General features: G+C 39.4%; 1 protein-coding gene across 7 annotated transcripts in view; it reads right to left on the reverse strand.

Moving 5' to 3' along the window:
- ARHGAP18 (Rho GTPase activating protein 18) overlaps positions 1-18,637 on the reverse strand; it is a 188,806-nt gene that overhangs the window by 50,149 nt on the left and 120,020 nt on the right. For 4 of the 7 annotated variants that reach the window (XR_010836038.1, XM_067010739.1, XM_059083783.2 and 1 more), the window contains exons 2-4: positions 8,758-8,954; positions 5,026-5,264; positions 1,260-1,323 (exon numbers count right to left, since the gene is read on the reverse strand). Coding sequence is in view for 6 of the 7 variants with exons in the window: in XM_067010739.1 (XP_066866840.1) it covers positions 1,260-1,323; positions 5,026-5,264; positions 8,758-8,954 (500 nt within the window). In the remaining variant the exon portion in view is untranslated. Of the gene's footprint in view, positions 1-658; positions 698-1,259; positions 1,324-5,025; positions 5,265-8,757; positions 8,955-18,637 lie in introns of all 7 variants that reach the window. The other 3 variants (XM_067010738.1, XM_067010737.1, XM_067010736.1) reach the window with 1 other exon arrangement.

The following is an 18,637-nucleotide window of genomic DNA, read 5'->3' on the forward strand; positions in this document are numbered from 1 at the left end:
CAGCTCTCTAGCCCGCCTGCACTGGCTAGTCCAGCCTGCTTGCCACTTCACTGTCTACTGGCACACAGACTTAGGGAAACACCCAGTAATTTCATTCTGATATAAAACATGTAACTAAAGAAATCTCCACGGAACAGTAAAAGGCAAGTGCTTTTAGAGACATAAATATATAGACACGTATGTGTCTATACACACACATGCACACACTTATATATGCACGTGTGTGTGTGTATATTTTAAGGCAGGGGTGCAGGAGAGAAGTTCTGAGAAAAGTATGGAAGGAAGGATAAAGATACTAGATGCTCCAAGACTCCAAAATGTCCCGTATACAGTAATTTTGGACTAACCTTTGATTTTTATAGGAAGGTTGGGAACACTTCCCAGGCCTCCACAGTCTACCTGATACTCTTCCTCCATTACTCCCAATCCAAACACACACTAGTAATGCCATGAACACTCCAGGTGCCAGGTCTTAAGGACATAAACAAAAGAAACGTCCCAAGCAGGACTCAGGCAGCCACCAACAACCTTTGCTATAGTTTTTAAGTAACAGCACACTGAGGATTAAATCTGTGACCTTAATTTAGAACTTTTTCCTTTTTGTAAATCCTTGAAATAGCTTTAAATTCTTTCTTGATAAGTACTAATAAAGTCTTACTATTTATTTTCATCGATGCCTTGAATTTCTCATCCATTTCTGAAATAACAGATACAGAAAAATGAAAAGGAGAGTTGTAATCAATGCTCCTCCCCCCAAAAAAATCTTAACTTAAAAAAAAAAGTTTTTCTAATCTTTCTGAAAAGCAATCCATTTATGAGCGAAGAACTTCAGATCTGAAAATGAGGTTCCAAATTCACTGGCTCCCCTTACTAGCTGTGTGGCCTTGGGAAAGTAACTTTACATCTCTAAACCTCACTTCTCTCATTTGTAGAATGGGTTAAGAACAATATTTACTACATAGAGTCCCTGAGTATATTAAATTAGGTAAATATCTCTGCATAGTACCTGGCACATGGTAATAAGCATTTGGGAAAACTGACTATGTACAGAGATGTTAGAACAGGCAGAGATAGACAAGTATTTTAAAAAAATCAAAGGCCAACTATATGCTCAGTCTTATGTAATTATCTATTTGGGTACTTTATATGAGTATTTGAATAGAATTTGCTTACCAGAATTGAAGACGAATGTTTTAAAAGGTCTTATCTGTTTGTTATACTAATAAATGAGAAAATACAAGAGAACGGGTCCAACTTACCATCTTTTCCTTTGTATTTGTTTTCTTCTGTTCTGACTGATTGTGATTCTGTACCATCTGGAGGCTAAAGATAGAACATGGGCCACTGAGTCATCTCCACCTCACAACCAGAGAAACGGTACTGTAAAATAACTCTATTACTAAGCTTCAGAGTACAAGAAATGCACTCAGAATTATATCAATCACTGAAAAAAGGACTACAGGTATAATCAACAAGCAATCATCCAATAAACATGTGATCACCCACAACTTGTAAGACACACTGCTAAGCCCTGTGGGGAATAAGGGCAACATCAAGAGTGCCCCTGCCATCAAGAATGCTGCTATTAACTGAAGGGAAAAGAAAACATATCTAAAAGTTAACAATACCCATTAACAGATGAGTAGATAAACAAAATGTGAGCTACCCACACAATGAAATATTATTCTGCAATAAAAGGAAACAAAGTACAGGTACATGCTACAACATGGATGAATCTGGAAAACATTATACTAAGTGAAAGGAAGCAGTCACAAGGACCACATATTGTGTGATTTCATTTCTACGAAATCTTCTGAATAGGAAAGTCATAGAGACAGAAAGTAAATTAGTGGTTGCCTAGGGGGTAAGGAGAGGAATATGAGGAATGACTGCTAATGGGTGTGGGTTTTCTTTTGGAGATGATGAAAAGGTGCTAAAATGGATTGTGAGGATGGTTGCGAATCTGTGACTACACAAAAAAACCTCTGAATTGTAAACTTTAAGTGGGCGACTTGGTGAATTATCTCTCACTAATGCTGTTATAAAATAAAATTATAAGTTGACATGTAGGTAATAAAATAGAATTCGTCATATTTTTTTAAAAAGCTAGTAATAAACGTGAGATCAACTACAACTAAATTACCAAGGAGGTAATCAGAGCTTAGATATTCAAAGGAACTCCTTTTTTGAGGGGTTGGGGAAGTGACACCTGAAGAATGCAGCCCTCCAAGGGTTTATGGACACAGGAAAACATGGCTGGCTCCTCTCACCAGTAAGCGTGTCCAGGCCGTACTTCCTCCTTTGCAAGTAAGGTTTCAGGAGGAATTCAGGAATCAGGAAGGGGAGTCTAGGTCAATCACACACAGAGGTCTACTTGAATGAACTGTCCTTAAAATACTCATTCCATTGGATTTTCATCTCTATACAAAAGAAGACAGACTTCGTAGTCCCCTCCCCACATACTTCAACTCAGGTGTTAGCAGAGGAGAACTCCCCTCTCCACCTGCAGTCCAAGAAGAGTCTAGAAAAGCACCGGAGCAGGTAGGCAGAGGTGCTCTACTTAAGAGATTAGAGGTACCCAGGTCAGCGTAGAGTGATTACCAATCACAGAAGTGGTACGAGAGTCCTGCCACTACTTCAGTCCCCCTCAGGCAGAGCAATACGATGCTCCTCCCTCCGCACACGAGCCTGCAGACGGCCAGCACTCCATGGCACAGGGCACACAGTGAGTGATTCTAATCTTACATATGAACACATATTTTGGAGCATGTGGTTGGAATTGTTTTCCCAAGCAATTGAAGATAACAGTGCAGATGGTATTCATTTCTGTATTATATTTCCCAGTGTCAGCAAGGGCTTCATGAGGAAGCATTTGAAACAGAAGAGCTGAATATGGACAGTCACCTCTCAGTATCTGTGAGAGACTGGTTCCAGGACACCCCCCACCCCTGCCCTTGAGGATATCAACACTGGAGGATGCTCAAGTCCCTTATAAAAAAAAAATGGCATAGTACAGTTGGGCCTCCGTATCCACAGGTGCAGAACCCAGGGATACGGAGGGCCCACTGTACTTATTTGAGAATAGAAGAACTGCAAGTACAGAGAGCTGGCGTATGTTTGCTTGAGGGATGGGGGACATATTTCTAATGGGTGGCAGTGTTCCGATTAAAGGCATAAAGTGTAAGCAGGTTAACATTATTTTAATTTACTTGTGCTATTTCTCCCTTATTGACGCCATCAGATGATACAACTCACCAATTACCTTGAACTCAAACCATGTGGTTTAGACATTACCAAGAATTTGCTGGAAAATGCTGCTTGAAGCATTGAGTAGCAACATCCTCTTAGAGACTGGCAGGAATCCCACAGTATATGGTTTGCTTAGGCTCAGCTCTCTGCCCCCTCCCCCCTTTTGTTTCCTCTTAACTCCCTCAGGGAGGGCTCTTTAATTGGGAAGGAAATGTCATAATACTATATTTCCTTACTATTCATTTTTCTACAGCTAGAAACCAAGCCCAGTCCTTCAACCCCAGTGGATGTCCCAAATAACGACTGGGTGGCATGCAAGCGTGTCACTGCCTCACAGCAGCCAGAGACCTACCTAGAGCAATCCAGTCACCCCAAAACTCCTATAAAATGGACTGGATTTGATCTACAGTTGACCATGCAAATAAGAGTAGGAACCTGTAGCTATAAAGGATTTCTTGGAAGAATGAAATGTCTACGAAAAGCAAAAAACCTCTATATGACAGAAAGATACCTTAAATATAAGGCCATTTAGTCCCTCATTTTTAAAAAAGCTTTTTGTTACCCTTTTGTTTATGGTGTAAATACATCTCATGTATTTACTGAGACTACTTAATATCAGAATCATATATGTAAACCCAAACACAGCAGGATGCACAGTGGTTAAAAGCACTTATTTAGAGTCTGACAAATTTGGGTTTACTCTCTTACAGGACCACTGAGCAAGTGACTTAAAGTCTATGAGCCTGTAGATTGGAAATGACGATACCTCACTCACAGGACAGCTCTAAGGAAGAAATGGGATGTGGCATGGAAAGTAGTCGGCACAGTAGGTGTTCAGTAGTGGTAGCAGCAAATATAACTGCTATAATTATCACTGCAATCACTGGTTCAACATCCGTTCTGTTCGTTCTCACTCCAACCATCCAACTGGGTCTTCTAGACCAGAGCTATTCCAACTTCATCTGAGAACAGTCCAGAGTGTAAATCAACTTTGACCCTAAGGACATCATTAAGTTCAGCTGACCTTGTTTTTCTTCTTTGTAGCAAGACTTCCTTGTTGAAGGAGCAGATGATATTAATTTACATCTTGTGCAAGCTCCTGAGGTCCTCCTGGACAAGCCACGAGCAGCCTACCGACTGGCTGTACTGAGCAGCACTGTTCTACGCCATACAGATCTCCTCCTTGTACCATGCCTTCCCTGATAGCCATCAGCCCCAGAGTCTCTACCAGACTCCAACAGCTTCCACTAATAAATTCATCATCTTAGCAAATATCTACTCAAATCTTCTATGTGTTAGGCACCGTGCTAGGTGCTAGATGCAAAGGGGAAGTTATTTCATGTTCAGGGTTCCTGTTTTGTAATTCAGCTACAATTAGCTCCTTCACATTCCACTTCCATTCATCCCCACATAAGTCTAGGAAAAAAGCAAATTTTCCTACAAGAGTTAATATAGAAGGAAGAATCCTCTGCCTCTGACTTTTCTGTAAGTAACAATTAGCAGTCATATTGTCTAGGGGGTTGGAGCCATTCCTAAAGCTCCAAGGACACCTAACACAGGGATTATCACAGAGAAATGTAACTTGTTTCATTTTCTGCCCCATCAGTATAACTTCTAGAAGAACAGGGATCAAGTCCCTCTTGATCATGGTCAGCATGGAGCTTTAGCGCCTTGCATATACATGCCCATTAAGTTTTTAATGATCTGAATTAAACTGGATGGGTTCAATTGATTCTAAGCAATTATTCCTTTGCTTTATCAAAACAGAAAACCTACCTCCCTTTCTTTTGACCCTCTCTGTTGAGCAAATATGTCTCTGACGTCAGGAACCTGGTACTGTTTGTTTTTTTTCCTCAAGGTCTGGGAAACAGTCTCGACTCGTTTCTGAACAGCTGCCGCCTGCGTCCGGGTCAGTGTTGATAAAAACACCATGCTTTCTTGGGGATCTCCAGCAGCCTCTCCAAAGAGGTTGGACAAACCGGCCTCCTTAAGCCACTCTTCTTCCAGTTCTCCCTCTAAGACAATAGAGAAAAATAGTATTTAAATCACAAAATATGAGAACTTCTACATTTTTTAAAGCTGCTTAAAAACTCTTACTGAAACTCTTATATCACAACCAAACCGCAGTGCTAAGAATCAGTATCTGAAACTTGGACAACTTCCATAAACTCCAGCCATAAAGATATCAAATTTTAGATCCATTTCATATATACTCAATTAAAATTTTTAAATGACTTCACATGTGATTAACCTCTATAACTTCCCTGCAGATTAACTAGGGGAAGATAATACTGTTCCCTTTCCAGAGATGAGCAAGCCATGAAAAGATAACTTACTTCCATCAAGTTACAGAAGGAAGTCGATGCTGGGGATGGCCATAAAAGCCCTGTTTCTTGGCTTAAATTCAGCACTACCCCAGAGGCCAACCCTAACTGATGGAAAGGCTTGTTTTCTCTGCTCGCTATAGCTGACAGGGAGTGTGGCAAAGAAGTAAAGAGCATCTGGACATCAGGAACTAATCAATTTCAAATTAATTTTTTTAACCCCCAGGTCAGCACATCAAAGTCATGTTTTTTACAAATTTTTTTTAAAAGCACACTCTTTTCAGCCAAAAGACCAAAATAGCTTATTATAGGAAACTAGTTAAACAACTGAATCCATTCAAAACACTGAAAGGAAGTAAACAGTAAAGCAAATGTTGTATACGATCTATTGATGATTCGGGTCTTCCCTGGCAGTCCAGTGCTTAAGACTCTGCACTCCCACTGCAGGGGCACGGGTTCGATCCCTGATCAGGCAACTAAGATCCCATTTGCCAGGCAGTGCAGCCAAAAAAAAAAAGGAAGATCTGTTGATGATTAACAGAAAAACTAAAACTGAATGATAACTACAATAGATTCACTCCAAGCTCCATGTTTATAGAGGAAATTGAAAGACCAAGGACTTGAGACAAAAAAGACCTGTGTCCATACCCCATTTCTGCACCTTGATGTCCATGTCACTTAGCCTCAAGCTGACTCTGTTTTCTCATCTGTAAACTAAACCACAGCTGCCCTGGCTGCCTCATAACCAAATGTGAGAATGTCACACGGGAAGAACTTTGCAGAGCTCTGTTATAGTCCATATCACATGATGGAGCACTGACTGATGTGCCCATCTATCCTTCTCTACTATCTAAACTCCATGAGGGCAGAAATAAAGTATTAATAACCTTGGCTTCAAGAAACATAAGGCAGTGCCAGGCATTCTGCATGCCAGGCAACAAAAACTGTTTACTGACATAAAAAGTCAGCCACGATTATTAATGCTGTTAAGGTAGAACTCAGTATACGTGTATAAAACCAAATGGCCAGAAAAAAGCTGATATTGCCATGATAAAGGAAGTAAACAAGATTACAATATAGAGTGACTTGTTCCATTAAAAAGTAGAGGTAAAATTCGAACAATTTAAAGTCAAAGAAAAGGCATGGGTGTATAGAAACATTCTCAATTCTTCTTGATAATCACATCATGAACAACACTCTACAAATCCATTTTAGTCTTGGCAAATTATGAAATAGCTAAAGACACATGCCTATGTATCAGGCTTGAGTGCTGCTTTCTGCAGAATGTTTTCTCTTACTCAGCAGGCTGCTGGTATGCTGCTGCCATCTTGAAACATTGAGACAGAAAAGTTGGGAGACACTATTACCACAAAAAAGCTCAACTGGATTGGTAAAGTGAGAAGGAATGAGAGTAAAATGAAAGAGAACCCAAATAAAAGAATGAGTTGGTTATAATTTTCTTTTACAAATCAGTGTTAAATTAAGGAAAATCACTAACTTTTCTTTTTCAAGTATTATTGGTCGCTTTTTTTCAACAAATGTTATAGCAAAGGAGAAAAGCCTATTTATGTATTGATAGATTTCAGTACTAAACAACTTGATGCTAAGTCATTTAGCATCACTAAGAAGTCTTCTGTTGAGAGCCTCCCTGGTGGTGCAGTGGTTAAGAATCCGCCTGCCAATGCAGGGGACCGGGGTTCGAGTCCCGGTCTGGGAAGATCCCACATGCCGTGGAGCTACTAAGCCTGTGTGCCACAACTACTGAGCCTGTGCTCTAGAGCCCACGAGCCACAACTACTGAAGACCACGCACCTAGAGCCTGTGCTCCACAATAAGAGAAGCCACCGCAATGAGAAGCCCATGCACCACAACGAAGAATAGTCCCCACTCCCGCAACGAGAGAAAGCCCACACGCAGCAACAGAGACCCAACACAGTCAAAAATAAATAAATAAATAAATAAATATATTAAAAACAAGTCTTCTGTTTAAAAACACGTCACTACTAGCAGTGGGTCCCAAGGTACTAACTGTGGCTCTTACTTTTTTGGCATTTGTATCAACTTATACACCAAAGACTTACTTATAAACTTATAGATGGCACAAGGCATAGAAAGAATCCGAATATAATAGATGCCAGAGTTGGGCATCACAAACCTAGTGTCTACTTTAATTTAATAGATTAATTTAATAGATTAAATAGATTAATTTAATCTATTTAAATTAATAGATTAATTTAATAAATTAATTAATAGATTAATTTAATAAATTAGCCCCCCCAGAAAAGCATGAAATTTAAGGGGAAAAAAATGAAATTTTACATATTTCTTCCAGAATATCAAATACAGTAGTGGAGACTGTGGGAAATGCAGCTAGAAAGAGACTTGAGGGAAATGATGAACCAAATACAAGAAGTAAACATAGAGGCTAAGAATGCTAATACCATCTTCCACTGTCCAAATCTGTACCCTGAGCTTAGCTGGCTAAACTGTGGCACTGCTGCCAATCTGGAGGATGATACTTTGAAAGATAAGATGACCAGGACTGAGATAGGTCTGCAAACCACCAACAAGGATTGATTTATGTGAATCTTTCCTTCTAGAAAAAGTTACTTGGCTAGTAACAAGATAACTATCCTCAACCATTTGAAAGGCTATCATGCAAAAAATAAAACAGACTTGTTCTGATCTTCCAGAAGGCAGATCTACAATAAGTGAGTAAAAGGTAGTGTAGAGCAGATTGTAAATCAATAAAATAAAGAACACCGAAACAGCTCAAGCTGACGGAAAAGCATCAGCATCATCAGCATCTATACTCACTAGAGGCCAAATGGCCGTGTGGCTAGGATACCATAGAAGGAATTTAAATAAAGCTTAGATGATTTCAAAATTCTAGTCTAACTCTAAGAGTCTATGATACAGCAAGCTTAGCCAACAAGATTCTAGCCACATCCAAACCTAAGTGAATTTACGTATGCCACTTAAAATTTGTCAGTTGCATCTATAAATCTGCCACAATTAAGTCATTTTCAAGTTGAAAGGCAGCTACCATTTATCTTTTTCTGGTTTTCCTAGCTTTAATTATTTTTCCCTCCTCTTCCTTTCCATATATTCATTTCCCATCAATACATATTTTAAAAAAGAGAGAGAAAAAAAGAAAAAAAAGTTTTATTAATTTCATTATTACCATCAGGCTCTTTGACAACCACCACCTCTTGATCTTCTTGTCTGTTTTCACTGGATTTCTTGATATTTTCTAGTTCGGTCCAATAATCTTCCATAGATAGTTCATCCAAAGAATCCTGGGAACTTGATCGATCAAATGGAGGCCTTTCCATAACTTTGGTGATTTCCTGGTTCATAGTATACTGGCCATATCTGCGACTATAAATTCAAAAGAAAACACGGTTCATCTTAGTACATGAGGAAGTAGTACACTTTCTAAAATATCACAGGACTGAGCTGGAGAATTTGGAAACTCAAGTTCTCCTTAACAAAACCAAAGAGATGTGTATTTTGAAACTGTTTACCTTGAGAGGCTACTGATTATAATACACTTGTAGAATGAACAGTTTTATCCTCTATGGAAAAGCATGGCAAAGAACAAACAGCAATGTGATAAATATTTTTCCATTTCCATTTCACTTAAATTATTTTAAGGCTTCTTTAAACCTGAAAATTTGTTCTTAGAAAGCAACAGGTTAAATCTTGTTTAGAGGTTAATTAAATTGGGATTGAATTTTACACAGTATTTCATATTTATCATTGATACCTATAAATCAAACTCAATCAACCCTTACATAGCAAATATCTGCAATCAATGAATGAGGTACCATTTGAATTTTCATTTTGTTTTTTGGAACCAGAACATGAATAGAAGGATGGTATATTAAGTTTGCTGTTACACTCTATTTTAGAAAGCAACTTTTAATATTTACACTTATAAATGTACCTATTACTTACATATATTTTAAAATGTGGTAAAAAATGTATTTATTGGCAATTCTGAATAAGTAGTTAGGAATTACCTTGTAAACATTTGGTTAAATATAATCTATGAAGAAAAGGATTAGTGAATAAATTTTTTAATGACTTCAACTATATTTTTTTCTTCATAAGTCATATCCTACCTACTACTAACACTGAATTAAAGGGCCTAATAATTTAAAAAACCCATACAGAATAGAAATATTAAATTGTTTCATTACTGTTTATATTGAGATAGAGAGGGAAAAGCCTTGTTACTTGAAGGAGGAAATTTTTCAGCTACGGTTTTTCCCCTTTATATTCAATAATTTTTCAGAAATACAATTTGAGTGGAGACAATAACTGGTGAATGAGTGTTTTGTTATTCTAATATCAAATTGCTTTTTTATCTCCCAAGAAGACATTAGGAAGTAATACTCTGCTAGACTGGTTTTACTTACTGCACATAGAGAAAATAAAAAGAAATGCGACAAAACAAAATTCTTTAATAGTGTGTGAACATTTTCACATTTAAACTGGCCTTTCCCATAGTTACTTAAAACAGTAAGGATTTTAATACAGCACAAGGAAGAAGGTCACTAAACTCTGGTCAAATCTACCCAGCAGTCTGATTCCAACTGACTTCTTAGTAAAAGTCAAAGAACTTAATTACCTATTGCTGCAAATAAATGCAATATAACTGACTACTTAACTGTAATGCGCTAATCGGCCAGTTTTATCCCTTTAAAGATGGTTCTCTCTGCCTTGATTACATACTTTATTAATGCTGGTTGCATGAATGATGGAACAATCCCTATAATCTCACCCCAGCAGCAAACCTGGCGTGGTGACGGGTGGGCTTCAGAATGTGGGCCAACAAGAGGAAGTCTAGACATGTTTGTGTGAATCTCTTTCCTCTAGCCTCCATTGTCCATTGTTTGCCGCCCCCCATCCCTTAATTCAAAGGACACTTCCTCCCTCCCTGCCCCAACTCCTGTTTACATCCTTGTATCCCACCCTGTGGTCATGATACCTTTGGTGTTCTCAGTTTAGGGTTTACACTCCTGATTCTTAAATTACAATGTGAATGAGAAAGCTCTCTTTTCTCTTAAAAATGAAAAGTAAATTATATTTTTTATTTCTGTGATCACCAGCTCAACTGATCTCTGGTTCATATTCCTTAATCCTGCTTTATCAAGATAGCTAAAGCTAATTTACAGTGTTTGCCAGATTCATTTTTGGTTTATTTCATGTCAAATATATAGACGCCCTTCCTTACTTTTGTTCTATCTCTCATTATAATGTAAGATTGTCTACTTTACTGCTATTTTCGACAACCCTTAGCCCCACGGGAGATCATGATGAGAACTGTGGAATGTGTGAAGTATAATGACTAATGCCAAATAATTTGGTTTATCTGCTCACAGGAAAGTGGTGCCGTTGAACGAAAAGTACATTAAGCCTTTTACTCCTGAAGGAATGTGTTTATTCTGGCAAGAATTTTCCAGTAAATTTCCATTAAGATAAGAGCATGTGCAGAAAAATGCAAGGGCATTGAGCAACATGGTTGTTATGTAAATATACCTTCTATAGCAAGCCCTGCTTTCAAAACACGCATAAAGCGAAAATTTAATCGCTTAGTGCTGATGAATTGACTCAATATTTTGACTTTAGTAAGATTCAAAAGCTGAACAGGTTTGTTGTAACAACCTGAAGATACTGAGTCATGAAAAGCAGGATTTTTTTTTTTTTCTCTTTTTGGATCACTGGCAAATGTTGCAAGAAAACAATTTTTTTAAATATTAGGGGATGGAGTGTAGGTAGGAGGCAACCGTCCAGTGACAGTCCCCTCCTTGGTCAACTGCCGAATAGTTTACATTTTCTCTAAAAATGTGACTGAACATTCTTTATTCACAGTTTACATCAATAAACATGTCATGACATTGCTTTTCTTCTTAGAATAGTCTCACTTTTGTACTCCAGACCGGCCACGGCTAAAAGCCTGGCCCTTCTTAAAACCGTCCTGGTAAGAGGCCAGTTAACTAGTTTCCTCTCTTCTGTTTTTAGGAGTATGTTTTACGACACCACGTTCATTCTGCAAATTGGGCTCAAAAACATAAAAGCAACATCTGCTAGACATAATGAAGTATGGAGCAGAAATACTGTGTATTTCCAAAAGATCCCAGGCAACACATGGTGCTCAAATCAGAGAAACACACGCTTTGCCCCACAGGCAACTACTAATTACCTCCGCCTGACTTACCGGCAAATGATGGTTCCCGGTTCACTTTTCCTCACCCCCCATCCAGAATCCCATGTGCTAAACATCCATGACCACTCTTCCAAAACTCCCCCATTTCTCACCTTTTACAACTATAACTACAGAACTAGACACTGTCCTCTAAGAGAAGATGCTTCCTAGTCCACTGTACAACTCTTGCTCTAATACATCACAGTATTATCACTTGGGCTTTTTTGCCATGGGCACTATAACATCACCAGCAAATACTCAACTTTACAGACTCCCAGTGGGCCTTCATGGTGTGTTATCTTGCTGGCATGTCCTTGTGCTGTGTTGATAAAAACTGGAGTTTTGTTTCCTTATATTTTCCCCAGGTATATTTTATCCCATTTTTCTGTAATATTTTTTCCACTTGACCAGTGAATTTCAAACGTACTGATATCATCAGGGTGTTAGGGATACCTGTTATTTTTTCTGTCGTAGAGGATCTTAAAGTGATCTGACACAAGCTGTCCTCCACAAGGAGTTAAGAGTTTGCCATGCACCATGCTGAGTTCCACTAGAAGAAAATTGCTTGATTCGTGCTAGTACCAATGCAGTCAGTGAAACAACGGGGAAACATATAGGACTAGGATTCATAAGTACCAAATGGTTCCAGCTCAACTTTTTTTCATGATCCTTGGAAAATCACTTCTCTGATTCTAACACGTCCCTATCTATAAAATGGAAAGAAGGCCAACAGCCTTGACTGCTTTGTTAGTTGTGAGTTATCAAATAAGAATTCCTATTAAAGTGTCTCAGAGGTAACCAAGACGAAGGCACTCAAGTCAGTATCACTGCTATCATTTGTCTAACTGCTAACTACAGATAACTGCCACTCCCATAGTTTAATAAGGTCACCTTTGCCCTCTTCTAAAGTTCAGAGAAATTACTTATCCTCTAGGGACAGTCATTCTTAAACCTTTGGTCTCAGAACTCCTCTACACACTTAAAAATTTTCAAGGGCTTCCAGAGTGTTTTTGAGATAGATTATATCCACTGATATGGACACTATTAGATATTAAAACAAAAAAAAATGTAAACACTAATTAATTTAAGAATAAGAAGAATAAATATCTTAAATAACATTTGGGGCAGGGGGGAAGCCCTATATTTTCCAAACCAAGAAAAAAAAATAGTGAGATAAGTAGCATTGTTTTACATTTTTGAAACTGTCTTTAATGTGTGGCTTAATAGAAGACATCTGGATTCTCACATCTGCCTCTGCATTTACTCTTCGGAGATATTGTAAGTCATGTAGTTTCTGGGAAACTCCACTGTATTCTCAGAAGAGAATGAGAATGAAAAAGGCCAGTAACGTCTTGGCATTATTATGAAAATAGTTCTGATCTCCCAGACCCCTGAAAGGGTCTCAAGAGCCTCAGGTGTTCCACGACCACACTTTGAAAACACTGCTCCAGGATTTCTCAAAAACACTGAATGGATCTGAAAAAGCACTTTTCAATCCTGTGGGCAACACTCCAGAAAGCCTTACTGAAAGAAACAGACATGCTTTCCTAGTGACCTTTGACCTACTTTTTTGTTTATTTTAGTTTAGTTTTACAGCCTTTCAAGACTGGGACTTATTCCAATGATATATCCATATTTAATTCATACTACAATGACAAAGAATAAAAGCATTATTTAAAAACCCCTACCTCCTTGCCAATGTCTTCCATCATTTGCTTTTTTTTTTTTAGAAATTTATTTATTTTATTTATTTATTTTTGGCCGTGTTGGGTCTTTGTTGCTGCGTGCGGGCTTTCCCTAGTTGTGGCGAGCGGGGGCTACTCTTCGTTGAGGTGCGTGGGCTTCCCACTGCAGTGGCTTCTCCTGTTGCGGAGCATGGGCTCTAGGTGCCCAGGCTTCAGTAGTTGTGGTAGGTGAGGTCAATAGTTGTGGAGCATGGGTTTAGTTGCTCTGCAGCATGTGGGATCTTCCCAGACCAGGGCTCGAACCTGTGTCTCCTGCGTTGACAGGCAGATTCTTAAGCACTGCACCACCAGGGAAGTCCCCCATCATTTGCTTTTATCCGCCATGTACAATGGGCAGAAATCCTCTCTAAGCTTCCCCTTTTGCCTGGTGTATTTGAAAATGTGTATTTTCTTTAATGCTCCTTTGTCATCCATCTGTACCTCTTCCTGCAATTATCTCAAGACATTTATTTGGAACTAGGACATTTCTTTGAACTCATATTTAACTATCTGATCCAATCTCTACTTTTTGTACCCTACCCCATCAAGAATCATATTGCAGGCTTCCCCGGTGGTACAGTGGTTGAGAATCCGCCTGCCGATGCAGGGGACATGGGTTCGTGCCCCGGTCTGGGAAGATCCCACATGCCGCGGAGCGGCTGGGCCCGTGAGCCATGGCCGCTGAGCCTGCGCGTCCGGAGCCTGTGCTCTGCAACGGGAGAGGCCACAACAGTGAGAGGCCCGCGTATGGCAAAAAAAAAAAAAAAAAAAATCATATTGCTACACTTCATATTCAGCCTGTCTCCTGCTCCTTCCAGGGCATTTTTGTGGCCCAAAGTCTGCTTTCGTGAAGTCCTTTGATGTTAGGACTTGGTTTTGTTTATTTGTTTTCTTTTCTTACAAGATCCTTTCTAAAAGAGGTATACTCTCTTTCATGCTCCTTATTCGACTTTTACTTCCACCACAGGAAAAGAAGTGACTGGGTTGAGAGATATAAGAGAATAAGGTTATTTTTGTTTTGTTTTTTTGTTCTGTTTTTAATGTGCCAAAAAAAAGTTCTTATTGAGATCATGACTTATCAACCATGATGACCAAGTATATTTTAGACAAAGCCATATTTATTGAAGTGTAAACTTTAGAATGGTATTGGACCTTAGAGATTTAAACCTATCCCATCATTTTCTATATGAGGTAATGAGGCACCAGGGTTAAGTCTTCTTCAGAATCTCAGTAAAGTGATGGTTGAACCAAAATTAGTGTCCTCGTTTCTTCTTCGGTCTATTATACCAAATAGACTAGAAAGGGTAGAATTTACTTTTTTTCACATCTGATGCTCCATTCTTTGTGAGTTTATATTGCACACAGCAAAACCAAAAGTGATCTTGTTCACACAGTCTATAATTAACATTTTAAAATGACCACTACACTTATCTAGAGAAAAATACATTTAACAATCAAATCACACCTCTTTAAAATGCATGAGAATTCTTTTCCAATGAATTTTATAAAGAGTGGTTTGTGCCACGCTGGGGAACGACTTCAAATATACCCATTTTTTAAAAAGCTTTGTTTTGAAGATGTTTAATTTTTTTTTTTTCATGTTTAAAAAATTCCCTCTGTCTCTCTAGCTACATTATCTCTAGGCTGGGGGTAAAAAAGTGTTTCTGATGTGTAGGTCTTTCTCTTTTATTTTGTCAGTGATATTAAAGAAGTAATCACTGCCATCATGATATGGTGAAGCTAATTTGAGTGACTATGGAGAGCTGCAGCCTATGAATGACCCCAGTCATTTTTCCCTGGGAAGTGAATGCCTACTATTGTTTAGCTGAAAGCAGTAATTATTAGAAGTGGCTCTGACACCAGAAAGAAAGAACACTGACAGTGCCTTAAGGCAGTAAGAAGTTGATTGGAAAGCAATCCCACACTGGCCTCCCCCCACTCCCAGGCAGCCTTCAGAGCCCAGGGAAAGGATTCCTCACATCTTCTACCTGACCCAATTGCTATTATTTTTTAAATATATTAGTTAGTTTTCACATTTCAAGTAAACTTCCTTTTACCCTTTGCGTATTTTACCCCTTTCATGTGGGGGAAGAATAAAACTTACCCATTATTCCTTTCAGCTTTTTCTTTAAAAATAAACGTCACTTAACATATGTCTAGCACATTGCTGTAGCCTTCACATAGCGTCCACCCAATTTGGACACACACAGCAAAACAATGAGCAAATGAACTGATGATGCTCTACTTACTTAGCTTTGCCTAAGTCAAGCTGAGAAGAGAAGCCCATTAGTGACGCTGCTGAGAGAGAGCTTTGAAAACTTGGCTTTCTCACTTTTACAGAAAACTATGGTAGAACCAATTCATATGTGAACATCACTAAAAGAACAGGGGAGGGAACACTCTTGCACTGGTGGTGGGAATGTAAATTGATACAGCCACTATGGAGAACAGTATGGAGGTTCCTTAAAAAACTACAAATAGAACTACCATATGACCCAGCAATCCCACTACTGGGCATATACCCTGAGAAAACCATAATTCAAAAAGAGTCATGTACCACAATGTTCATTGCAGCTCTATTTACAATAGCCCGGACATGGAAGCAACCTAAGTGTCCATCAACAGATGAATGGATGGATAAACAAGATGTGGCACATATATACAATGGAATATTACTCAGCCATAAAAAGAAATGAAATTGAGTTATTTGTAAGTGAGGTGGATGGACCTAGAGTCTGTCATACAGAGTGAAGTAAGTCAGAAAGAGAAAAACAAATACCGTATGCTAACACATATATATGGAATCTAAGGAAAAAAAAAAAAGGTCATGAAGTACCTAGGGGTAAGACGGGAATAAAGACACAGCTACTAGAGCATGGACTTGAGGATAAGGGGAGGGGGAAGGGTAAGCTGGGACAAAGTGAGAGAGTGGCATGGACATATATACACTACCAAACTTAAAATCGATAGCTAGTGGGAAGCAGCCGCATAGCACAGGGAGATCAGCTAGGTGGTTTGTGAGCACCTAGAGGGGTGGGATATGGAGGGTGGGAGGGAGAGAGACGCAAGAGGGAAGAGATATGGGAACATATGTATAACTGATTCACTTTGTTATAAAGCAGAAACTAACACACCATTGTAAAGCAATTATACTCCAATAAAGATGTTAAAAAAATTAAAAAATAATAATAATAAAAATAGGGGTATAGGCAGCAGCGACTACCACCAAGTCTAGTAGAAAGAAAGGAGAAAAGGCACAAGACAGAAGGGCATGTGGGAGAGTCATGAGGCAGCCAAAGCGAATTGGAAAAACTCCCTTCCCTTTTAAGTACAGACGTAGGGTATGTAAAGGGGAAGTTACGGGCTAACACCGGCCACCAGACACAGGTCTTTCTTATTTTCAAGCACTGGCTCTAGGTAGAAGTGAGATCCTCTTTGTTTTGAGCTCCCCCAGTCTCTCCCAGGAGGCAGTTTTTGCTCCTCCATTGGCAACAAGACTCAACAAGTAGCCAAACGGTAGCCAGGGATCTGAATGTCTAAGTCATTTTCCAAGACGAGGATAAAGAGGTCAGCAGTGGAACTTGACATGAAATATTAAGATCTTGGAAGATTGGTTCAAAGCATATTGAACTGAGTTTGCATATGCACTCCCTCAATTCTCCACCACCAAGACTTGTATCTACCTGACACTTGGATGTACCTGACACAGCTCTTCTCCAGAACGCTCTCCTTTCCTTGTTCTGGTTAGTTTCAAGCCATCTGGAGATTCAACACCAGCAGCCACTCTGCATTCGGAGCATAGGCTCTCCAGCTGGATCTGTTTTCCAGCTGTCATTACTCAATTTCATATCTTGGTGTCTTTCTCCATGGGGGTTGGAATAAAGAAAGACATTTCCACGCTCCTTCAGTCTCCCCACAATCCTGACCACATCCTACACTGTGATACTCATGCTTGTATCTCTACCACTACACTGTATATTCCTTGCTGCAAGGATCTGCAGAGTTTTTTGTTTGTTTGTTTGGGGGGGTTTGTTTGTTTGTTTTCTCATCTGGGTATCCCTGGGTTTTGCCATCCATTTGCCATAGCAGAGGCTTGGGAACTGTTCAATTATTAATTACTGATTTATGGCCGCTTCTGAAACAACAACATCCTTTTAATTTCTAAGGTGTTTCTCATTTAATTGTGCAAAATTACAAAGGAATAAAACAGGGACATGAAAAGTAGACAGTAAAGAAATCAGTCATCAGGAAACCCTAAAAGGTAATTAACAGGTAATTGTTCTATGCTTCTGTAACTCTTGGGTGTTTAATATGAAAGCAGCCTTCCTTATGAGGGAATAAAAACATACAAAAGAAGGGCCCATTTCATATCATACTGTACCTAATATTAAGTCACAAACAAGCACTGGCATACAGTTTGTTAAGCACACCACATTCCCTGGTTTCATCCTGTCAACTTAAACTCTAAAATAAATTTTAAAATATTTGCCTGGTGTATGTTGGGCACCTTATCAGAGATGTCTGTTCAACCAACCTACTCAAGCCTTTATCTTGAAAAAGATTATAAATGACACTGGAACTAGGCATGCGTGGAATTTTCCAGTTCCTCACTGAACCAGCGGCCCAGACAACTCTGCAGCATGGGCCTCTGGGTCATGACCTATGCTTTAGCATTGTCTCTAACACTCTTTAGGCCCTGCTGTGGTTCACCATTCCTTCCTCAGAAACAATTTCCTGGGCTTCCCGTGGCGCAGTGGTTGAGAATCCGCCTGCCGATGCAGGGGACGCGGGTTCGTGCCCCGGTCCGGGAAGATCCCACATGCCGTGGAGCGGCTGGGACCGTGAGCCGTGGCCGCTGAGCCTGTGCGTCCGGAGCCTGTGCTCCGCAACAGGAGAGGCCACAACAGTGAGAGGCCCGCGTACCGCAAAAAAAAAAAAAAAAAAAAAAAAAAAATTTCCTTTCCTCTCTGTCCCTACCCACTCACCTCCAGCTCACCCTCCACCCAAACAACCATTTCCACAGATTCAGCTCAACAATCGGAGGTTACCTCCACAGCGCATCCTGGGATCCCTCCTTCTCCCCGTGACTGTTCGTCACAGTCCTCCTCGATTTGTCTGCAGCTCAC

The sequence above is a fragment of the Kogia breviceps genome, chromosome 13, assembly GCF_026419965.1.
Source record: "Kogia breviceps isolate mKogBre1 chromosome 13, mKogBre1 haplotype 1, whole genome shotgun sequence".
Taxonomy (NCBI): Eukaryota; Metazoa; Chordata; class Mammalia; order Artiodactyla; family Physeteridae; genus Kogia; species Kogia breviceps.